We start from the raw sequence: 23,057 nt of genomic DNA, 5'->3' as shown, positions 1-23,057 counted from the left end.
GAGGACTTTGGTCTCACCCCACTGGTTAACCACAAGTCACACAAGCAATTCCCTTAGATGCTCCAGTTTCCCAGTATCACCACCAGTGCCACTCGTCCTGGGGATGAATGGTTATGAAAACCAACACCCCAATAAAAGAAAAAAGGTTCTCCTGATCCCAAAGGACCAAGCCCCAGACCCAGGTCAATATACACATCAGATCTTACCCACAAATCACGCTGTTGCCAACCCTTTAGAATCTAAAATCTAAAGGTTTATTCATAGAAGGAAAAAGATAGAGATGAGGGCTAGAATTGGTTAAATGGAATCAATTACATACAGTAATGGCAAAGTTCTTGGTTCAGGCTTGTAGCAGTGATAGAATAAAATGCAGGTTCAAATCAAGTCTCTGGAACATCCCCAGCTGGGAGGGTCATTCAGTTCTTTGTTCAGAGCTTCAGCTTGTAGCAAAGTCCCTCCAGAGGTAAGAAGCAGGATTGAAGACCAGATGGAGGTGAAGCATCAGCCTTTTATAGTCTTTTCCAGGTGTAAGAACCTCTTTGTCCTCACTGTGGAAAATTACAGCAAAATGGAGTCTGGAGTCACATGGGCAAGTCCCTGCACTTTGCTGAGTCGCAGCGTGTGTCTGCCTTCTCTCCATGGGTCAGTTGTGTAGCTGATGGTCCTTAAGCGAGCTAGGCAGAGCTGACACCAACTCCTCTGGGATGTCACCCAGAAGCACAGCAGAAGTTTGAAATACAGACAGTATAGAGCCAATATTCATAACTTCAACTACAAAAATGATACAGACACACAGACAGCACAATCCTAACCAGCACGTCATAATCTTCCCAGAGACACCTCACACAACAGCCTTTGTACAATATTTGCTGCAAATATATAACAGTGGTTGCAACAGTGATCTATGTGGTTACAGATTCTGTCAATAACGTCACACCAGGCAAGCTCCATGTTGCTGAAGGAGACCATGTGCATTTCCTACCCAGTTCCCCCCAGAGCCCCACCCCTGCGGAACAGGGACAGTGGCCGATAAGGGCTCAGATGGGATGGGTGTAGGTCTAGGCACAGACGGTCGTCCCGTCGTCCCCCTCCAGAGCTTGAGGCAAGAATTTGGGACTAGGCAAATGAACAAGAACCATGTTCAGGTCCCTGTTTGCACCTGCAGGTGGCGCTATCAGTTTTGGGCCGTGCAGACCAATGGCCATATTGCATAGTGGCAGCTGTCAGGCGGGGAGGGAGGTGTGAAGAGTGTTCCTTGGGGACCGGAGCTGCCGTTACCAGCGGCTAACGACCTGCCCCCTCCCGACTCCCTGTGAGCATCTCACACCTGGTTCCTCTCTTTCTCCTGCAGTCTCCAGGCCGCAGAGCTCCCCCGAGGACTTGAAGGCGCTGACGGGGAACGTGAACCGCCTGAACGAAAGCATCAGGGACATGCAGCTCAAGCTGCTGCAGCTGCCGCTCAAAGGGGACATCCTGGACCACATCTGGCGGCTCCAGGATCTCCTGCAGAATCACTCGGACTCCCTCTTCCTGATGACGGGCTCCCTGCAGAAGCTGGAGGGGTTCCTCTGGAGCCTGCAGACCCAGGCGAGCCAAACGGACAAGGCCGTGGCCAGCCTGAGAGACAGCTTGAACCATCAGAGCGACATGGCCCAGCTGGAGACTTACAGGCTCTCAGTGGAGGGCAACAGCAGCCGGCTGCTGCTGGAGCACCACGACAGCCTCCTGACGCACCTGGCCGCCCAGGTGGAGAGCCTGAGCGACCAGCTGACCGAGGTGGGCGGGGCCGTGGGCACCATCAACAGGACCTTCTCCTACGACGTGGGCATCCACCACACCCGGATCCAGGACCTGCAGGTGCTGATCAGCAATGCCACGGAGGACGCCCGGCAGATGAGGCGAATCCATATCGCCATGGAGCAGCAGCTGAAGCAGGAGCTGGCCATCCTGAACAATGTGACTGAGGACCTGAGGCTGAAGGACTGGGAGCACTCCATCGCCTTGCGGAACATCTCCGTGATACGGGGTAAGGGCACTCAGCTGGCTCTCCTCTTCCTCCCCAGCCAAGGCCGATGGCGCCATGTGAACCCATCACATCACATGCGCCATTGACTGTACAGCACTGCAGGGAGATAACAACCTACTACCGCTGCCAGCTGACGGATTTACTCCTTTAGCACAACAGGTGGAAACTTCCACCGCAACTGCCTGGCTAGCTAAGGACAGGGTTCTCTTTGCAGAGCTGCAAGCTGAAAGCGTATTAATCATGTTTATGAAGGTAGTGCCTCAGGATTGCCTGAGCTTGAGGTCCCAGTGTGCTAGGAGCTGTACAGATACAGAATAGTATCTGCCCTACATAGATCGGACCAAGGTGGGGGAAAGGGATGGAACACAGAAGCCAAGTGCTCAATGTGGTGACCTCCAATGGCATGTTAGTGCTCTCATTTTTGCGGGGCAGGGGTGGCTGTAGTTCGGAGGGGATTAGGGAAACAGAAAGGCCAGGGAAGGGAGGAGGGGGGAGGAGTAGGTGTGGGGTGAGGCTGAAGTGAAGGTGAGGGAGCAGGTTGGCAGGGCGGAGAATGTCAAGTCAGAGTTAAGTGTCCTTAGGTCCCCGCTTGAGCTCCCTCTGGCACGGCTCTGCCGGCTTCAGTCTCTGCTGGCTCCTCCCCGCAGTGGCTTATTCATGCTTGAAATGCTACAGCAGCGTAGCTGCAGCGCTGGGGGAGAGGTTCTCCCATTCCCCCCTCCCCCGCCCCCGCTGAGCGGCAGTAGCCAGGCTGAGAGAAAAATTCTTCCGTCGACCTAGTGCTGTCTACACCAAGGGTTAGATCGCCTTAACTACATCGCTGAGGGGTGTGGATTAAAGACACATACACCCCGAGTGACATAGCTGGGCCTACGGACCATCTGAGTGTAGACCTGGCCTTCGCTGGAGAGGGAGGGGGGCACCCCAGGGGTCCTAGCACAAGGTGTCTTCCCCCCATCCTGCCCCAGTGCAGCAGCCCCTGCTTCGACTGCTGCTGCAGCTACTCTGCCGACGTCAGCCTGTTTGTACCTCCCAGCTGGGCGGAGGGGAATATTGCTGACAATCCATGGGGCCACCTGTCAAGGCACTTAAATGGCTCCAAGCACCGTAGTGTCTGAGAACCTCATTGTCCCTAAGGGCTCGCGAGGCAGGGACGTCGATTTCGGGACTTGCCCACGGTCACAACAAGAATGGAGCTGAAGCCCCCCCTGTCCGGTGTCTCTGGACTTCCAGCCCTACCCCCTAGCCCATTCTTCTGACCTTCCTGCCACGTCCTTGCTCTCCCTGGGCTGTTCTGCCTCGGGGAGGGGCAGCAGGCTTTCGCCTTCCTGCAGCCTGGGCGCAGGGCCTGCAGCAGACATCTGCAGGGGTGGCTCTGGTGCCACCGGCTGCAGTTTCCAGTCCGCACTGAAGATGGAACCTTGTGTCCTGTAGGGTAGGTTTGAGTCTGGGAGGTGGCACTCTTCCGGCCGGCTTGCTTGTGGCTCGGTTTGAACCATAATGTGTGGCTTGGGTTGGCTTTAACCAGCCCTCTGGGTTTAACGGCTCACCTCATGCTCAGCTTGTTGCAGGAAGCAGAGAGACAGCCCGGTCTGTGGTGCAGACACGTCCGTGGAGAGCGTGTATACAGTGGTGTGGTAGCCGTGTCAGTCCCAGGATATTAGCGAGAGCAGGTGGGGGAGGCAATATCTTTTATTGGACCCACTCCTGTTGGGAAGAGGCAAGCTTTCAAGCTTCCACAGAGGTCTGGGAAAGGTAACCAGAGTGTCACAGCTAAATACAAGATGGAACAGGTTGTTTAGCAAAAGTCGTTAGCACATATGTCAAAGGCCTATTCAAGGTGAAGTTACCTATTAGTCCATGATTTGTGGTGTCTAGCAAAGTTATGAATTTAAGTTCCCGTGCTGGTCTTTTGAAGGTGTGGTGCAAGTATCCTATGAGGCTGAGGACCGAGAGGTCAGCTATGAAGTGATCGCTTTGTGAAGTGTTCACCCCAGGCGACAGGCTGTGTTCATCTTTTATCGTTTTCCTGTGCGAGTTCATTTGCGAGTGTAGCAACTGTCTCTTTTCACCCACATAGTTGTTTTGGGGGCATTTAGTGCACTGGGTGAAGTACCCCACGTGTAGTCACAGGCATGAGTAGGACCCATGGATCTTAAAAGGTGTGTTCGGTGTTGATCATTGTAGCAGTGGAGATATGTCTGCAGGTTTTGCATCGGTTGTTCTTGCCGGGTCTGGTGCTGCTTTGAGTTGGTGTGTCCTGGTTTGGGCAGAGCTTGCTTCTGATGATAAGCTTGGAGAGATTGAGGGGTTGTGTAAAGGCTAGAAGAGGGGTTCAGAAAGATTTCTTTCAGGATGGGTTGTCATTGTTTGATGATACCCCATCTGGGTTCCCTGTGGGGTGGTAGGTGACAACTAGGGGTGTGCGCCGCAGTGGGTTTTAGTTCTGTGTTGAAGCAGGTTCTCTTGGGGTATTTGGATAGTCTGCTCCATGATTCAATCTCCTTCTCTGAGGAAGTGACCTTGTTTGGTGAAGGCGGTTTTGAGTGTGTTAAGGTGCATATCCCGGACTCTCTCCTCAGATCATATTTGGTGACATCTGAGGGCCTGGCCGTAGAGAGCAGATTCAGACAGCATGGGCATGTGGAGTGTTTCCATTGGGCATGGGTGCCCTGTGCCATGAACTGTAGTTTGAGCGGCTGGAACTGACGAGAGGAAGCTGAGCAGCTGAGAGAGGAAGCCAGGGGGTTTATAGTTACACCATTTAAAGCTCTCTGTTTGGGGGACGTTCTTTCCATGACACTGATTTCACTCCAGTGACCAGTTGTGTCGTGCTGAGAAAAGAAGTCATTGCTAAAGGTTCCACACCCTGTATCCTCCAATTAAACCAGTGTTTCCTCAACTTTTGAAAGCTGAGCTCGGGCTTCCAGAAAATGAAACCAGCTCCACTAGGAGGTGTCAAAGGCCCACTCGAAATGAGCTGGCACAGTAGATCATGTAGGTCTCCTTAATCTGATTCTTCCTCTCCTTTCTTCCTTACCTTGATGAGCTGTAAAATGGTTAACAATGCGGATGTTTAAAGTATCAGCATTGGCATCCCAGTGAGCACCCACTGAAGTGACCCAGGCAGAGCTATTGTCTCAGGCTCTCTGCAGACTCAGGCAGCCGTCTCTACATCAGCTTCACTCAAGTCACATTTTTAATGCTTTATTCACAATGTTGATCGCTAGAGACAAACTTTTTTCACAGAAAGAAAGAAAGAAAGAAAGAAAGAAAGAAAGAAAGAAAGAAAGAAAGCTGAAACTGGAGAGAATTGAGAGGCCCATCTGACCTGCCGCCCCCTACCCCAATTCTCCCCTGGCTAGTCCATCTTGTGCCCCACTCTTTGGGAAACACTGAATTCAGTGTTACAGATTGCAGCATCCATTCAAGGGAAGACCACATCGCTGGTCCTACGGTCAAAGAACGTGTCGAAATAAAACTCTCTCATTTAAATGCAACCTCCAGGCCTTCTCTTTTCATCCAAAAATGGCTCAAGCCCAATTTTAAATAAACCCTTTGCAGGCTGCCTTTAAACAGTGATATATAACCCATGCTAGTACAGTGCAGGCCTTTGTCCCGCTCTAATGGCTGGAGGTTGTAAGAGGCTTGTGAGTTAGTGGCCCCTGGAGTGTTAGAGGTTCATGCTTTCAGCTCCACGTGCCCTGGGCTCAGTTTCCCCAGGCAGCCCGAGGAGGCATTTCATGGCAGATTTTAGCTGGCCGACAGCACAAACTTTCCCAGTGAACTCAGCCTGGGACTGTACTATGCCCTGGAAGGTGAGGCTCTGCATCACTGAAAGACAAAGGCCTCCTGAAAATAATCACACCATGACCCTAGACCTGAGTGTGTTCATAGGATATCAGGTTGAAGGGACCGAAGGAGACCAACCCCTGCTCAAAGCAGGACCAATCCCCAGACAGATTTTTGCCACAGATCCCTAAATAGCCCCCTCAAGGTTTGAGCTCACAATTCTGGGTTTAGTAGGCCAATGCTCAAACCACTGAGCTATTCCCCCCGGAGAGCTGGCTGGCTGGCTGGCAGGCAGTGAGTAGGATGGAGGGCATCTTGGCAGGTTTGCATCAAGATAGGTTTATCTCTGTGTAAAATCAAGCAGCCTGCATGGAAATGAAGGGTTAAATGCACAGCGGCTGAATTTGAACCCGGAAGTCGCTGGTTCATGGGAGGCAGATTCATAGATTCTAGGGCTGGAAGGGACCTCGAGAGGTCATCGAGTGCAGTCCTCGGAGAGCTGGGAGACAGAAAGGCCGGAGGATCGGGACTAGCATTGGCCAATTATCCAAGACAACCTCAGCTAGCTTCTGCTAGCTGCAAAATGGGCCGGCTAGGGACTCGGCTACATTGGGCCAGGGGCCGGTACCCCGGGTGAGCCAGTAGCCCGTGTTCTGAGAGGACGCAGGCACACGTCAGTGGGCTTTGTGTGTGGATGGGCATGGTGGATGGTGTGTGGTGGATCTGGGCTTAAGCATGGGTCAGAGCCCGGTGTGCTGTGTAGACATAAGGCTGTGCACCTGCCCCTCCAGCACCACTGCAGGCCTCTCTAGGTTTGGCTTCTGCCCCGCTGCCTGAGGGATTGGTGGTGGCTGAGGGCAGGCTGGAGCCTGATACACGAGGTGTGTTACTGTGATGAATACAAGCACAGCAAACTCTCTCCAGATGGGCCCACCTCCGAGCTGACTACCGCCGTGTTGACACGTTCTGGCAGTCTCGTCCTCCACTCTCTCTCTTGGATCTCCATCTCTCCCGCGCCTCCCTTCCCCTCGCTGTCGCCGCCAGCGTGCTGCAAATCAGGTAATTTACGATCCCGGCGCCCTGCTTGGCCGAGCCGCCTTCCAACAGGGCTTCCTTCCGCTGCGCCTGTCCTCCGCTCAATGCAGCCAATGGTCCCCGCTGGGGATGGGGGAGGTGGGAACCCTCCTGCTTAGGTGGTGCCTTGTACTCCATACAGAGCAGAGGCTGCCTGGGGCTCTGGCATTTCCAGGCTGTTAGGAGAACAAGACAGCATCATGGGCCTAACTGCACAGCCGTTTGAAACCTCTCTTAGGATTTTTTAGTGTGTGGGTGACCGGATTCTCCCCCCATAGAACAGGTTCCTTGTATATTTTAAATCCACCTACATTCAGCGAGGGTTCTGACAGGCAGCCGAGTGGGACTCTGCTGTAAATGAATTGATCACGCACGACAAATCCACCATCTGCCCTTAAAAATCTGTGACTCTGTGAACACCAAATGCTTCCTGCTTTGAACACTCTGGGTTACGGTTCCTAGGTGCTACCGCAATAGAAATGATAAATAATTATTGTACAAACTTCGGGTCAAATCCATCCCTTGTGTAGCTCCATTGAGGTCAGTCTAATCGAACAAGGGATGAGTTTGGCTTGGTGTTTTCTTCCATTAGTACAGGCTACAGCCCCCACCGCTGTACCCGTCCATCACCCTCCCCTCTTCCCAGCTCTGCCAATGCACCTCAGTCCTGATCGGCATCCCCACCGGTCTGCCCCGGTTCAGCTTGGCCAGTGCAACTCAACCGTGATGTGCAGGCTCCCACCTGCTAGTCCAGTGCGGGGCTCCCCACACACAGTTCTGCCAATGCCCCTTCCTCCTGGCATGCAGCACGCCTGTTATCCTGTCTCGGTAGAACCCCATTCGCACCGTGGGGGACTTTGGCCTCCAGTGTCGAGGAGCTATTGGGGTTAGCCTTGGCTCTCAAGCCGGGAGTGGCTTTGAGTGGCCTTGGGTTGAAGTATTATTGGATGTAAGACACGGAGGTTGTGGAATCCTCATGGGAAGTTTTTGAGAACAGGCGGACAAACACCTGTCAGGCTTACTTGGTTCTGCCTCGGCGCAGGGAAGCTGGACTTGATAACCTCTCGAGGTCCCTTCCAGCCCGACATTTCTAGGACTCTGTAAATCCCCACCCCCGATTCCTGGTGACAAATAGAGTTTAATGGGAGACCAAGATTCCTGTCTAGTTTACATGTAAAACTTCTTCTGACGTCTGGCCGAAATGCACTCGTCATCTTGGGGTGGACGTGTTGTCCGATCTGTTGATTGCGTATTAGTTATATTGCTCAATTAGAAATGCCAGTGAGCACTCTGTCGCTGGGTGGGGTCCTGCTTCGTGATCAGAGCCGGAGGTATCCGAGTTATGACGAGAACCCCTGTGTGCCTGCCAGAGACGGTCACACTGTCTGAGCACGGTTAGCAAAAGCACAAACAATCCAACCCAGCACAGAAGATAGAGAATACAGAATGCGCCGAGTGTCCATGTCCTCACGCGGAGGCTTCAAAGGGCTGGGACAGACGATCCGGGCAGGGTTCTATCTCTTACGTGCCAGGAAGAGCCCAATGGGTGGAGCCGTGGGTAGCTCTAACACAGGGCTCTGTGGCCACCATGAGTATTCGTAAGGATGTTTGGCATCCGTGGCCCATATCTAAACTGCCTCGCCCTAATAATGCGACGTGTCTTCTCCTTACAGGCTAGTATATTGTTTCCTGCAGGCTCATTGGCCTAGACGGCAGTTGGTAACCTTGCGGTTGAACATCTCTGCGTGTTCCTATCCTAAAATATCCCACACTAGCATTAGCTGGTGTTTTGCGGTTACCTGCCAGGAGTTTTGTCAGCCTTGTGTATGACACTTTCCGCCTTGTGAGATCCTGAGCTACTTGTGCTGAAACATCTGCTCCAGCTTTCCTGGGCCTTATGCTTCAACTCTGGCTAAGCTATTGTCTTACAGGCTTTGAGGCTCTGACTGCTTTGGCTTATACCTTTACCTTAACGGGCAAATACTTACACCTATACCCCAAGTGGATGATATCAGCCTGAAACTCTTTATCCTCTTTACCTGTCCTGCCTTCCCTTTATGACTTCTTCCCTTGCCAATAGCAGCTGGTCATACACACAGCAGTGAACTGGCAGGTGTGTGTGTGTGTGTGTGTGTGTGTGTGTGTGCGCCTCTGCTGGATGGAGGCAGAACTTCCCAATCCTGTGTCATAGATCCTATACTGCTGGCAGCTAATAGAAGATTTTCCTTTAGTTCAGATAGCTTTTGAAGCAGGAGGCTCTGAGTTCGATCTCTGCTGCTTCTGGGATTCCTTTGTGGGCAGCCTAGTGGTCAAGGACTCATTACAGCATTTTTAGGAGCATCCCTTCTGTCCCCTCCCGCTCACCAAGGCCTTTGGTCTGCTCTCATCCTGTCCACTGTCTTTGTTTTTCAGTGTCAGGAGGGCATGGGGGCACCACAGATGACCATCTGCATGGTCTTAAGACCAACTCCTGCCTTTGTGTGTGGGGGGAGCAGTTGTATATGGGGGGGGGTCTTTGCACTGCAGGCAGACAGCTTCAGAGGGGTGCTGGCTTTCATGAGTAACCCCCACCCCCATCTTAAACCTGTAATTTACTGAGGCACTTTAAATTTCAAATCATTAAGGTAGTTTGACTGTCGCCCCAGGGAGGGTCTGGAATGAAAACAAGCTGGTGGTTCTGAACACATGGAAACTGTCTTTAACAAAACCATCCTCCCCCCAGCACCTTGTTCTCGCTAACGTGGGGGCACAGCTTGGAGAGTTTGAATCTCAGATAGTTGGGGAGGGGGCGATGGAAGTGGATGGGGGTGGGGACCTGCTATACGTTCTGGTGTGAAAGGGGCAACTCGGATCCGCTTTGCGATGCCCCTGGGGAAAAGCGCACACATCTCTCTCCAGCTTAAGGGAAGTCAGACAGGGCCCTGGCTCGGGTTATTTCCCTGTGCGCCTGTAATGCGAGGCCATGTGGAACTTTATGGAGCAGTTGCTGCGTGAGGGACCTTGAATCCAGCCACACTGGAGCCAGCTGAGTGCAAGAGTAAGAGCTCCTGAGCCGTGGGATGGTTTGGAGCCTTCTCTCTAGGTAGTTCCTGGCTCTGGATCTGCTTTTTGGGGGCCCTGTGAAGGGAAGAGACTTTAACTGAAGGCCGGAAAGGGACACGCAGGTCACATTTGGGTCTCGGTGCAGGCTCTGTGAATGCAGAAAAGGAACTTTTCTAAGAGCCCCCAGAGCAAACGGAAATGTTTCCAGGGTTGGCTTTGATTTTAAATCTGGTGAAGAGATCCCGGGTTAAACAAATGACTGGTCCTCATGTGGTCGCAGCCCAGATGTTGCACCATGGGGCTAGCGCAGCAGAACTGGAGAGTGAAACCGCCCATTAACCAAAGCACTGGGGATGAGTCTATGTTCAGGGCCTGTCCTGAGAGAACTAGAGACTCGGGTCTGGAATAGCCGGGGGAGGGGGGAACTGTGGGTGAGACTGAGCGGCATCAGCAGCGCTGGACTTATGTGGGGAACGGAGATTACAGGTCAGGCCCGAGGGGCATTGGCAGAGCTGTGTGTATGGAGAAGCCTCCAGAGCACCTGCTGGCATAATCTCCCTTCTCTGGGAACTTGGACAAACCACAGAGCAAGCAAGCAAAGGTCCTGCCTTCAGAGCTGCTGTTTTTTCACTTCATTGAAAAACTCTTCACCCTCTCTTTTAATACCTGACATAGCTCCGCCCTTCATCCTCCCCTTTAATACCTGACATAGCTCCGCCTTTCATCCTCCCCTTTAATACCTGACATAGCTCCACCCTTCATCCTCCCCTTTAATACCTGACATAGCTCCGCCCTTCATCCTCCCCTTTAATACCTGACATAGCTCCACCCTTCATCCTCCCATTTAATACCTGACATAGCTCCGCCCTTCACCCTCCCCTTTAATAGCTGACATAGCTCTGCCTTTCATCCTCCCCTTTAACACCTGACATAGCTCTGCCTTTCATCCTCCCCTTTAACACCTGACATAGCTCCGCCCTTCATCCTCCCCTTTAATACCTGACATAGCTCCACCCTTCATCCTCCCCTTTAATACCTGACATAGCTCCGCCCTTCATCCTCCCCTTTAATACCTGATATAGCTCCACCCTTCATCCTCCCCTTTAATACCTGACATAGCTCCGCCCTTCATCCTCCCCTTTAATACCTGACATAGCTCCGCCCTTCATTCTCCCCTTTAACACCTGACATAGCTCCGCCCTTCATCCTCCCCTTTAATACCTGACATAGCTCCACCCTTCATCCTCCCCTTAATACCTGACATAGCTCCGCCCTTCATCCTCCCCTTTAATACCTGACATAGCTCCACCCTTCATCCTCCCCTTTAATACCTGACATAGCTCCGCCCTTCATCCTCCCCTTTAATAGCTGACATAGCTCCACCCTTCATCTTCCCCTTTAATACCTGACATAGCTCTGCCCATCATCCTCCCCTTTAGCTCCACCCTTCATCCTCCCCTTTAATACCTGACATAGCTCCGCTTTTCATCCTCCCCTTTAATACCTGACATAGCTCCGCCCTTCATCCTCCCCTTTAATACCTGACATAGCTCCGCCCTTCATCCTCCCCTTTAATACCTGACATAGCTCCGCCTTTCATCCTCCCCTTTAATATCTTACACAGCTCCTGCCTCACTTGTTGCTTTGCTCTTTTCCTCTCCTGCTTCCCCCACCCAGCTCATCCCTGTGCTCCTCCTTTCTAGCAACCCTCTGCCTCCTCCCACTCTCAGCTTTGAACCTCCCTGTGTGTCCACCTCTCTGCAAATCCCACTACTGCCACCATCTCCTTATTAGCAGCACCCACTTGCTTCTGGGCCCTCACCTAGTGTATCATGTCCTGGCGTGCAGGTTGCTCAGGCAGGGGCCTTAGCCCTGACTCTGCTATCAGCGACACCCGTGTAATCTCAGCTGCCCTCCTTCCTGTGCCACATGTGCCTCCAGGAAGAAACCCAATTTCTGAGAGAGAGAGTCTGACTGTGTCCTGTGCTCTGAGTGGCTAGAGCCGAATCTTAAGTGCCCCGCACAGATTTTGTTCAGTTCTTTCTCAGGCGACTGACTCTCGGGGTAAAGACTGACCACAAATGAATAAGGACCTCGGCAGTTGGCCTGATCCTTAAAGAGAGTGAGTGGTTTAGCCCATGGAGGTGGGTAGTCGAGAGGTGCCTTTTAATCCCAGCTCTTCCGCCAGCTCACTCTGCAACCTTGGGGCAAGATGTTTTAATCTCTGTGCCTCAGTTTTCACAACTGCGAAATGGAGAGAACAAGACTGGCCCAGGGGGCTGGGCAGCTGTGGGTTGGGTTTAATGGGTGAAATCCTTGCAGGCTGAGGGGAAGATGCCTGAAGAGTAGGGGGTGTTTAGAAATGAAAGCACATTTTCCATCAGTTTCTTTGGGTTAGGGGTTCAGGTGTGGTGTGGCCATAGGGCCAAAGGTGACCCCAAATGAACTGGGTAGTTGCAAAAAGAGCTGATAAGTAACAGCCATCACCCTTGGTGACCCAATGGCTCAAACCTGAAGCTAGATAAATTCAGGGTAGAAATAATGGATAAAAACGGGGAGGGCAATTAACCATTGCAGCAAATTACCAAGGGATGAGCTGGATTCTCCGTCCCTGGAGTTTTTATGTCAAGACTGCACGTCTTTCTAAAAATATATACGAGAGTTCAGTGGTTCTCAACCTCTTTGGGCTCAGGACCCATTTGTAAATGTTTACGGCCCGCTATGCACCCAGTGAATAGTCTGGGGGTGGAGGCCCTGGGGTGGTTTCAGTCGTGTCCTGCCCCCTGAGAAGGTTGGGTCCATCCTGGCATTCACCCCACCATGGCGGCTCCTGCAGCTTCGGTGCTGTGGGGTGGCTGGGCTTGGCTCTGGGTGTTGCAACCTCCAGGGCTGCAGCCCCCCTTGGGCTGGCCCAGCTCCCCTGACTGGACCAGGTTTGTGACAGTGGAGTTGTGACCTGGCTCACGGGTGGCAATGCCACTCACTCAAATTTGGCCTATCCACACCCCGCCGCCATGACGGCTGGGCCAGACCCGGGTGGCGCTGGGAGCCCAGAGCTTGCAGTGCCTGGAGCAGGGAGACGAGCCCAGCCAGCCCCGTGGGGCAGGAGCCGCAGGAGCTGACACGTGACCCTTTGAAACATTCTGGGGACCCAGTTTTGGGTCCTGAGACACCCTGACCTGGTTCAACCAGAAGACATGGGCAGAGCTGGTCAACATTTTTCAGACCGAACAGTTTTCCAGCCATCAGAAAATGCTGGTTTGACAAGATTGAAATGTGTCTCAGGAACATTTCAAGTTCATCAACTTTTTTGATGAAAATGATCAAAATGTTTGGACTTGGTAAGGTTGAGGTGGTTTGGTTTGACATGCAAAACATAATAGATAAAAGCTGAAATGATAAAGTTGAAATGAAGAACTTTGGCCTTATTGAAAGTAACCTCCTCAGCCTTATTATTATTACAGCTACAGCGTCTGGGAGTTCTAGGCATGGACCTGGACCCATTCATAGATTCTAAGGCCGGATGGGACCATTGTGGTCATCTAGTCTCACACAAGCCCTAGGACTTCCCCAAGATAGTTCCAGTTTGAACTAGAGCAGATCGCTTAGAAAAAACATCCAATCTTGATTTTAAAATTGCCAGTGACGAAGAATCCACCATGACCAATTGTTCCAGTGGATAATCAACCTCACTGTTAAAAAAATTGTGCCTTATTTCTAGTCTGAATTTGTCTAGCTTCATCTTCCAGCTACTGGATCATGTTAGACTTTTGTCTGCTAGACTGAAGAGCCCACTATCAAATTTCTGTTCCCCAGGTGTATTTATAGACTGATCAAGTCACCTCTTAACCTTCTCTTGGTAAGCAAAACAGAATGAGCTTCACGAGTCTTTCAGAATAAGGCAAGATTTCCTGTTCTTTAATCATTTTTGTGCCTCTTCTTTTATCAACATCCTCCTTGAATTGTGGACACAATATTCCAGCAGTGGTCACACCAATGCCAAATACAATGGCAGTATAACCTCCCAAATCAAGATCCCCCTGTTTATGAATTCAAGGTTCCCATTAACCTTTTTGGCCACAGCATTGCACTGGGAACCCATGTTCAGCTGATTATCCACCATGACCCCCAAGTCCTTTTCAGAATTACTATTTCCCAGGATAGAGTCCCCCATCCTGTAAGTATGGCCTATGTTCTTTGCCCCAGCTGTATAAATTTACATTTGGCCATAATGTGGAAAAATTGGAGAGAGTCCAGCAGAGGGCAACGAAAATGATTAGGGGGCTGGAGCACATGACTTATGAGGAGAGGCTGAGGGAACTGGGCTTGTTTAGTCTGCAGAAGAGAAGAGTGAGGGGGGATTTGATAGCAGCCTTCAATTACCTGAACGGGAGTTTCAAAGAGGATGGAACTTGGCTGTTCTCAGTGGTGGCAGATGACAGAACAAGAAGCAATGATCTCAAGTTGCAGTGGGGGAGGTCTAAATTGGTTATTAGGAAACACTATTTCACTAGGAGGGTGGTGAAGCACTGGAATGGGTTACCTAGGGAGGTGGTGGAATCTCCTTCCTTAGAGGTTTTTAAGGCCTGGCTTGACAAAGCCCTGGCTGGGATGATTTAGTCGGGAATTGGTCCTGCTTTGAGCAGGGGGTTGGTCTAGATACCTCCTGAGGTCTCTTCCAACCCTGATATTCTATGATTCTATGATTCTATACTAAAACATATATTGTTTGCTTGTACCCAACTTACCAAGAGATCCAGATTGTTCTGAATCAGTCACCTGTCCTCTTCATTATTTATCACTCCCTTCATCTTTGTATTGTCTGCAGACATGATCAGTGATGACTTTGTCTTCTCCCAAATGTTAAATAGCGAGGGGCCAAGAACTGACACCTGCAGGACCCCAATGGAAACACACCCGCCAAGATGATTTCCCATTTACAGTTACATTTTGAGACCTACCAGTTAGCCAGATTTTAATCCATTTAATATGTACCTTGTTGATTTTGTATCATTCTAATTTCTTAATCAAAATGTCTTCTGGTACCAGTCAAATGCTGTACAGAAATCTAAATATATTATGTCACTATTACCTTTATCAACCAACTTTGCAATCTCATGAATAAAAGATACCAAGTTAGTCTGACACGATGTATTTTCCATAAACCCATGTTGATTGGCATTAATGATATTACCCTCCTTTAATTCTTTATTAGTTGAGTCCATATCAGCCACTCCATTATCTTACCCCGGGATCGATGTCAGGCTGGCAGGCTGATAATTATACGCTTGGTCCCATTGACCCTTTTTAAATAATGGCACAACCTTAGCTTTCTTCCAGTCTTCTGAACTTCCCCAGTTTTCCAAGACTTACTGAAAATCAGTACTAATGATTGGGAGAGCTCCTCAGCCAGCTCTTTTAAAACTCTTGTATGCAAGTTATCTGGTCCTGCTGATTTTAAAATATTGAGCTTTAGTACTTGTTGTTTAACATTCTCCTGGGTTGCTATTGGAATGAAAAACATATCATAATTTGATCTGAAAACATCATCTAGCTTTTTCCCAAATACAGACCGGAAATATTTATTGAACGCTTCTAACTTTATTGCATTATTAGTGCCAGTTCCGCTAGGATTCCCTTAGTTCCTAATATACTTTAAAAACTCCTTATCATCCTTAACTCAGCTGGCCATAGATGTCTCCTTTTCCTCTTTGCTTCCCTTATCAATTTTCTCCTATTCCTAGTTTCTGATTAGAGTCATTACTGTCAACTGTCCCATTCTTCCATTTATTATATATGAGTTTTTAAAAAAAATTATAGAAGCAGAAAGTGAAAGCGGCTAAGTATTTTTTGTTGTTGTTGTTTTAAAGCAGTGTAATGTTCTTGGGATTGTGGTTTTTTAGGCATGTATACAATATTCTTAAATAGTTCATAATTATCATTCACATTTTTCTGTTTAAATTCTTTCTCTCAACTGATTTGGCTCATAATTGTTTTCAGCTTTGTGAAATTGGTGCTTTTAAATCACCAACTATATGCATTACTGGTTTATACTTTATTCTGTTTGCACATAACAAATGTAATCAAGTTGTGATCCCTTGTATCTAAGCTACCACTAATTTTTATTTCTGTGACCAATTCCTCTTTATCTGTTATGATGAAATCTAAGACAGGATTCCCCAGCACTGGAGGTTTTAATAGTTCCGAAACAAATTTTTTCAGAAATGTTTGCAGAAAATGATGAAATTTTGACTTTTCATTCTGATTCGGGATGGAAGGAAATTTTGACATGTCCAAATTTCTTCTGGGATGGAAATTCTGAATTTCAACCATCTCTAAACAGGAGCCTCAGACAGGAATCACTTGGTGAATTTCTCTGCCCTGTGCTATCCAGAAAGTCAAATGAGCTGATCATGGCCTTGAAATCCATGAATCGGGGAAGAAGGCACATGGCAAACTTCACCTCAGTCATGGCGCTTGTATGTGTTGGGGCAGGGGCCTGTCTTTATTCCAAGTCCATTAGGCACCTCCCACACTTCTGGGCATTTGCTAAATAATAATTGACAGCTATGGGCAGACTTGTGCATATTTTCCATCTGCTGCTGCTACTGCTCTGTCTAAAGAGAGCCACTAACCATCTTTACGTGTCATATTTCAGGGCCTCCGGGACCAAAAGGCGACCAAGGCAATGAAGGAATGGAAGGTGAACCTGGAGTTCCTGGTTTACCTGGACTAAGAGGTAACAGATCATGTACTAGGTGCCCACAGGAACTTCTCCAAAGCCCATTGAAGTCAATAGAAAGATGCCCATCGACTTCACTAGGCTCTGGCGCGCTGTTAGCATGACACACATAATAAATACCAGTAACACAGAGATGAGCGAGACCCATTGGGTACCATCCCTGCAGCCAATACAGGCTTGTTTCCCGCAGCCGATTCTCCAGCACTTTGTCCAGTCTAGTTTTAAATGACTCAAATGATGGAGTTTCCATCACATCTTTTAGGAGACTGAGCCGTAAACTAGGAGATCTCATTGTCCCAACATTTCCCCCTGTGCGCCTGATTTTTATTGTTGGCTTAACTCTGTTCTGTTAGTATTACAACACATAACTACCTTTGAGTGGTTTTGTAGAGCCCCAGGCCTATCAAGTGGTCTTGCAATGTGACCTAGAGGTTCGGACACCGGCTCCATAGGCAGTCAAGGGGCTCTATTCCCAGCTGTGCCATTGATTTGCTCACTCGCTGCCCCCCTCTGTGCCTCAGGTTCCGCACTTGTAAAACTCAGGGTACTGATGCCAGCCCTCCTTGAAACAAGCACCTCGAGGAGCGCTGGATAAAACACACTACAGAAGGGCTAATTATTACCCCTAGTTATGTCACCCTAGACAAGTCCTCTCCCCCTCGTCTGCAGCATTCCAAATATTTTGGAGCAACGATCCTGTTCCCCAGGCTCCTGGGCATGCTTAGAGGCTGACTTCAGAGATCACCGCCCTGGAATCTCAGCCCATATTACTTCTTGACCTCTTTCCCCTCTGTAATCCGATCCCCTTTCTCCTTCCATTAAGCGAGGTTGGGTGGGATAGTTTGGCTTCCTTTTGGTGCCCCAGCTGTACTGCCCCAATATGCCCCCATAGAGTCACCCCTGAATTAGGGCAGGCTCATGGGTGTCCATCAGCCATACCCACTGGCATCCCAGATAGGGAGGCTGCCCGGGTCCTTGAGACGTTTTAGGAATTAGCGCTTCTGGGGTTGGAGGGGGAGTGGCACATCCGTCATCATTAGCCAGTCGCTGCCGTCCAGCGCTGCGATGCCTTTGCCATACGAACACCGTGATTTGGGTACGGAGCTAAATAAACTCCCTGCTCCTTTGCATTCCTATGGACGCCCCCACGTGCTCAGAGACGCAAGGTGAGCCTTTGTCTCTGGCAGTGCTGATGGCTTGCTGGGATAGTTCCCGCGCCTGATAGTCTGCCAGGGCAAAATCTCTGTCTGCCAGCATGGTCCTTTGATATTGGATTTGGTTTAGCAGGACGGCGGGATGGAGAGGGTGCGCCTGTCGTTGGTCTCACGCTGCCAGGTGGGCCCCGCAGAGCCAGTTAGCATGCAGCTGGCATGCAGGGTGCCTGCTCTTTACCCATTTGGTTTCCTGCTGTAATAACAACACCTTGTCTGTTGTTCGTTCCCAATCCAGGGCTCCCTGGGGAGAGAGGGCCTCTGGGACCACCCGGCCTGAAAGGAGACAAGGGAGACCTCGGCCCGTCCGGCCCTACTGGGATGCGGGGATTCAAAGGTACTGTTCAGGGTTTGTGCTCCAGGCGCCTGGAATGGGGGTTCTTGGTTCTGTCAGGGCTTCCCGAGACGTGTTGGCTTTGGTGACACCTGCTGGTCAAATGTAGAGGAGAGATGATATCTCCCAGGTGCCCATATAGGGCCTGTTAATTAGTGGTGCTGAGCCCCTGCCGCTCCCCCTTAGCTTCGGTGGGAGTGGAGGGAGCTGAGAATCAGGCCATTTAGAGGCCTGGGATGAAGGAGGCTAAAACAGGGCCAGGATCCACTCAAACTCTGTGCACCTGGACTTGCATCAGGCTTTTTATATGTCCCTCAGGGTGGGAGGGGAGTTCTTACGTGCACACTCACTAGTTAGCCTTATATCAGGGGTTTTTTTCTGCCACCTCTTTTTGGTTTCTTGTGGTTTTGAAGAGGCTCATTATATCCCAGGTTAAAAACAGGTGTGAGATCATGGAGCATAAACGGTTATTTTGATGCCATGGTACAGCTAGAGTTTATGTACCTATTTTAGCAGAGCAAATGAGTAGGTAGGCTGTCTAAAAAAATCGCATACTGTAAACTTAAAAAACACCCATAAGAAATGGTTATGTTTCCAAAACACACACTTTCTGACTCAGACAATGTTTATTTTAGCTTATGGTAGCCAAGAAAGAACAAAAGTCAAGTCCCCTTAGAGGAGCACAGTGTGTGCGTGTCTTTGTAACACTCTACAACAGCTCTAAAAAACAAAATGGCTGCTCTCTCTGCAGGTAGGTGCTGTACTTAGAGGTTTAAAGGTACAGAAAATGAAAGCATCATCATTTCAAGCCAGGTGCACCCACAGAAATTTCCCAGTGAGGCCTGCTATTTCCTGCTTTGCATAAGAACCCCAGAGGGGTGAAGTGTGTGTACGTGGGGAGGTGGTCAGGCAGGGTTAATGGCAGGCAATACATGCCTCTCACACAAATAGACAGCCCCTAGCACAGAAGCAGAGCAATTGCCATACAGCCCCAGTTAGTCTGGTGTCTTGTCTCTAATAGAAATAAGGAAGGTGAAAGAAACCCTCCAGTGAACACTTACGGAATAACCTGCCCTGAAGAGAACTTTCTTCCTGACCCCAGGCAGATACTGGTGGGCTTCTGCTATGAAACATGAGGGTTGATATTCCGCACACATTTTTTGTCCTGTTCCTGCAGATGATAGTCATATAAATGTCTCAACTCTATAGGAATTCGACTGTGCTCTTAACTTCAATAATATACTGTGGCAGTGAGTTCTCCAGGTTAACGGTGCATTGTGAAAACAAAACAAAAGTGTCTTCTTTTAACATACCTCTCACTCTGAATCACACACACACACACCTGGTGCACCGTCGGGAGAGTACCACAGAGAATGAAACCTTTCAGCTTTTCTGTACATCCATCAGAGAGAGGAGACTGCATTAGATGGACCTCGGGTTAGGAACTGCCAGTCTGGATCAATCTGTCTGCTCCCAAATATGTACTCAACACCACAGCAATTACCACCAGCATCATTCCAGTCCACTGAAAGGACCAGTTCCTCCGTCTCTCCCTTGTGTCACGCCACCTTTGGAAGAGGAAATATTCCTGGCAGGTACACCACGCCCCCAGATTGCAAAGCAAAGTTGCAGCCCCCAGGAAGCTCTTTCCTGAAGGGAAGAGATGTGGGAAGAGAGATTTATTGGTGACATTGCTAAGTGGAGAGGAAGCCACACGAAGATCTCAGAGCTGCAGCCCTAGGTAAAGAAGGTGTCCTGCATATTTCGATCCTCGTAATGCAAACCAAAGAAGAGCAGATAGGGGAATGCAGTAGATGGTACTGACTAGCTCTTCTCCAGCTCTGTAGAAGAGGGAGAAATTAATTCCCCGGGGCTGGTTGTTTTGCAGCCAGGGAATGGGGGGCGGGGAAAGAATTTCCTTGACTTCCCTCCTAAAAGGGTGAGTCGGAACTGGTTGCACTCTGGGGTGGACACTCTCCTCCCCCGCCCCTTCCCCAATAATTCAGCATGTCTTGGTTAAGTTGACTTGGCTTTGTTTGCCAGGTAAATATTCAGCGGTCCGCAATGGGCTAATCATGGGCAAGGTGTCCCACTGCTTTTCTCATGTCACCCTCTCCTCATGGCCCATAGAGGATATAAGTGCTAATATTACTACAGCTAGGAAGGATGTGGACTACAGAGAGGATGTGGACAAATTGGAGAGAGTCCAGTGGAGGGTAATGAAAATGATCAGGGGCCTGGAGCACATGACTTACGAGGAGCGGCTGAGGGAACTGGGATTATTTAGTCTGCAGAAGAGAAGAGTGAGGGGGGATTTGATAGCAGCCTTCAACTACCTGAAAGGGGGTTCCAAAGAGGATGGAGCTCGGCTGTTCTCAGTGGTAGCAGATGACAGAACAAGGAGTAATGGTCTCAAGTTGCAGTGGGGGAGGTTTAAGTTGGATATTAGGAAATATGGAATGGGTTACCTAGGGAGGTGGTGGAATCTCCATCCTTAGAGGTTTTTAAGGCCTGGCCTGACAAAGCCCTGGCTGGGATGATTTAGTTGGGGTTGGTCCTGCTTTGAGCAGGGTGCTTGACTAGATACCTCCTGAGGTCCCTTCCAACCCTAATATTCTATGACTCTGTGAACTAAGAGAAATTCTCCTTCATCTGGAGTCTCAGGACTGAGAGCTTTCAAGAGACAGTCCAAAGTTCTACTTCCAATAAGGGCCAGCTCTAGGTTTTTACTGCCCCAAGCAAAAATTTGGCGCCGCCTCCCCTCCCTTTTTGTGTGGCTTTACACATTTGCACTTTGTAATGTTTTTTGTTTGTTGTGGGGGGAGGTTGACTGCTTAAAATAATAATAATAAAAAAAAAGCACTGGAAAGTCGTTTTCATCTCGGCATTTTAGCCCTATAACCACTGGCACTGACGCGACACGGAAATTGGCACGAATGGTGCCGATGGGGCGGCACAGTACACACAAGTAATCGTGATTCCTGACTTAATTAATCAATAACCATTAACGTTTACACATTTACGCACGTTCACATTATGAGTGACCGTGTCACAATGTGACACGATATTTTTCACGTCATGCTCCTATCGCACTACTGGAGATTTTTTTGATCTTCATGTATTATTTTTTTTCGTACATTGGTGGATTTTTCCAGAAAAAAAAGAGGATGGCTGGAATGCCGCCCCTGGAAATGTGCCGCCCCAAGCACGTGCTTGCTTTGCTGGTGCCTAGAGCCGGTCCTGCTTCCAGTGTTACATCTGTGCAAGTGAGCTGGTGCCTGCGATGTGTGCTTTGTCTGTATGCAGCCATGGCTTCATTAAAATAAGGTGATGGGATTCCCGGTATCTTATAGGTGAGATGCACCAGGCTGGAATAGTAGCACTTTGTTTAGCTGCATGGAGGTGTCCCACTGACTATGCAGCACTGTGCCTGTTTCATGGCCCCCAGGGTGTGCTGCAGCATGCTAGCACTGGGAGGGGGGACGTTTGAAACTCATGCACCTCTGCAGAGGGGCGTGCTGTCCCTGTCGCATCCTGCAAACGTTGGAGAAGAGGTGGGATTCCAGACCAAAAGGGCAGTGCCAGCAGGACGGAGAGCCCTCCTCTCGCTGTGCCAGGCAATGGCAAAACAAGGATGCAGAAGGGCTCCCAGCTCTTCCAGGCAGATCCAGGGCGCCACGATTTTGCCTTGTTCCATCCGTGCCACAAACCACATGACGCTGCTCCAGCCCCAGAAATATGTCAGGATCCTTGGATCATGATCCTCAAAATCAAAGGCTGCCCTATAAGTCATGGAATGAGTGGCCACCCCGCCCCATCGTCACTTTGGTGACCACGTACCAGATCCCATCCTGGGTTGTCAAGAGGGAGAATCTATTCTCCGCATTGACCTCCCAGACGTCTTCTGCTCGGCACCGTGTTACCTTCAAAGGGTTTCTGTGCTCTGAGGGCTGCACTGGCTCTTCAGATCTCCCAGCAGACTAGACAGTATTTGTGCAGTGCTTGGGAGAAGGAAAGCACTTGACACTGTGAGTTGCTGTTATTAGCCCAGGGCTCCCTCTCGTTGGAAAAGCACAAAGGATCCGTAAGCCCTGGTATGTCTGTGCAGGGACAGGACTGGAGCCGGCTCTGGGATATGTGCAGAAAAACACAGCTAGCTTCCTTCTCGGCCTACCCATGGCTTGGTGCACACAGCAGGTCCCTCACAGGTGTGGGCCTAGCCCTAGGAAGGATGTTGTGGCGCTGAAAGGGAGGAAGAAAGAAGAAGGAAGGATAGTATCAGAGGGGTAGCCGTGATAGTCTGGTTCTGTAGAAGCAGCAAAGAATCCTGTGGCACCTTATAGACTAACAAACGTTTTGCAGCATGAGCTTTCATGGGTGAATACCCACTTCGTTGGATGCAAGAAGGGAGGATGAGAAGCTGAAGGAACGAAAGAATACAAGGGTGGGTTGCAGTAGCTCCAGTTCGTGTTCTTTGTTTTACAGCCGCTGACAATTTTCCTTACTGGGATTTTTAGAGATGAGAACAGCCCCTGAGGGCATGGGGCTTCAGCATCCGCAGCGGTGCCACTCGCCAGGCTTCGTGGCCATCACGCTCGCGCTCAGTCACAAGGTACAGGCTTGATGCAGGAACCACTGGCCGGTGTCCTGCAGCAGGTCAGGCTAGATCGGGGTTCTCAAACCTTCTTTTCTTTTTCTGGGACCTCCTTTGAAAATATTTCAGGCTGTGACGACACCCACCCCAAAAATGTGGCTACCCTCCTCCTACCAGGACACCCTTACTTCTGCACTGCTGCTGGTGGCAGCGCTGCCTTCAGAGCCGGGTGCCCGGCCAAC

General features: G+C 49.9%; 1 protein-coding gene across 1 annotated transcript in view; it reads left to right on the top strand.

Moving 5' to 3' along the window:
* LOC120393799 (scavenger receptor class A member 5-like) overlaps positions 1-18,224 on the top strand; it is a gene marked incomplete at its 3' end in the record, with an annotated part of 96,645 nt that extends 78,421 nt beyond the window's left edge. The window contains exons 4-6 of the mRNA XM_039518286.1: positions 1,352-2,026; positions 16,593-16,673; positions 18,126-18,224. Coding sequence (XP_039374220.1) covers positions 1,352-2,026; positions 16,593-16,673; positions 18,126-18,224 — 855 coding nt within the window. The remainder of the gene's footprint in view (positions 1-1,351; positions 2,027-16,592; positions 16,674-18,125) is intronic.
* Positions 18,225-23,057: the final 4,833 nt, after the last annotated feature.

The sequence above is a fragment of the Mauremys reevesii genome, unplaced genomic scaffold (genome assembly GCF_016161935.1).
Source record: "Mauremys reevesii isolate NIE-2019 unplaced genomic scaffold, ASM1616193v1 Contig31, whole genome shotgun sequence".
Classification (NCBI taxonomy): domain Eukaryota; kingdom Metazoa; phylum Chordata; order Testudines; family Geoemydidae; genus Mauremys; species Mauremys reevesii.
This window is presented reverse-complemented; position numbering and strand designations above follow the sequence as displayed.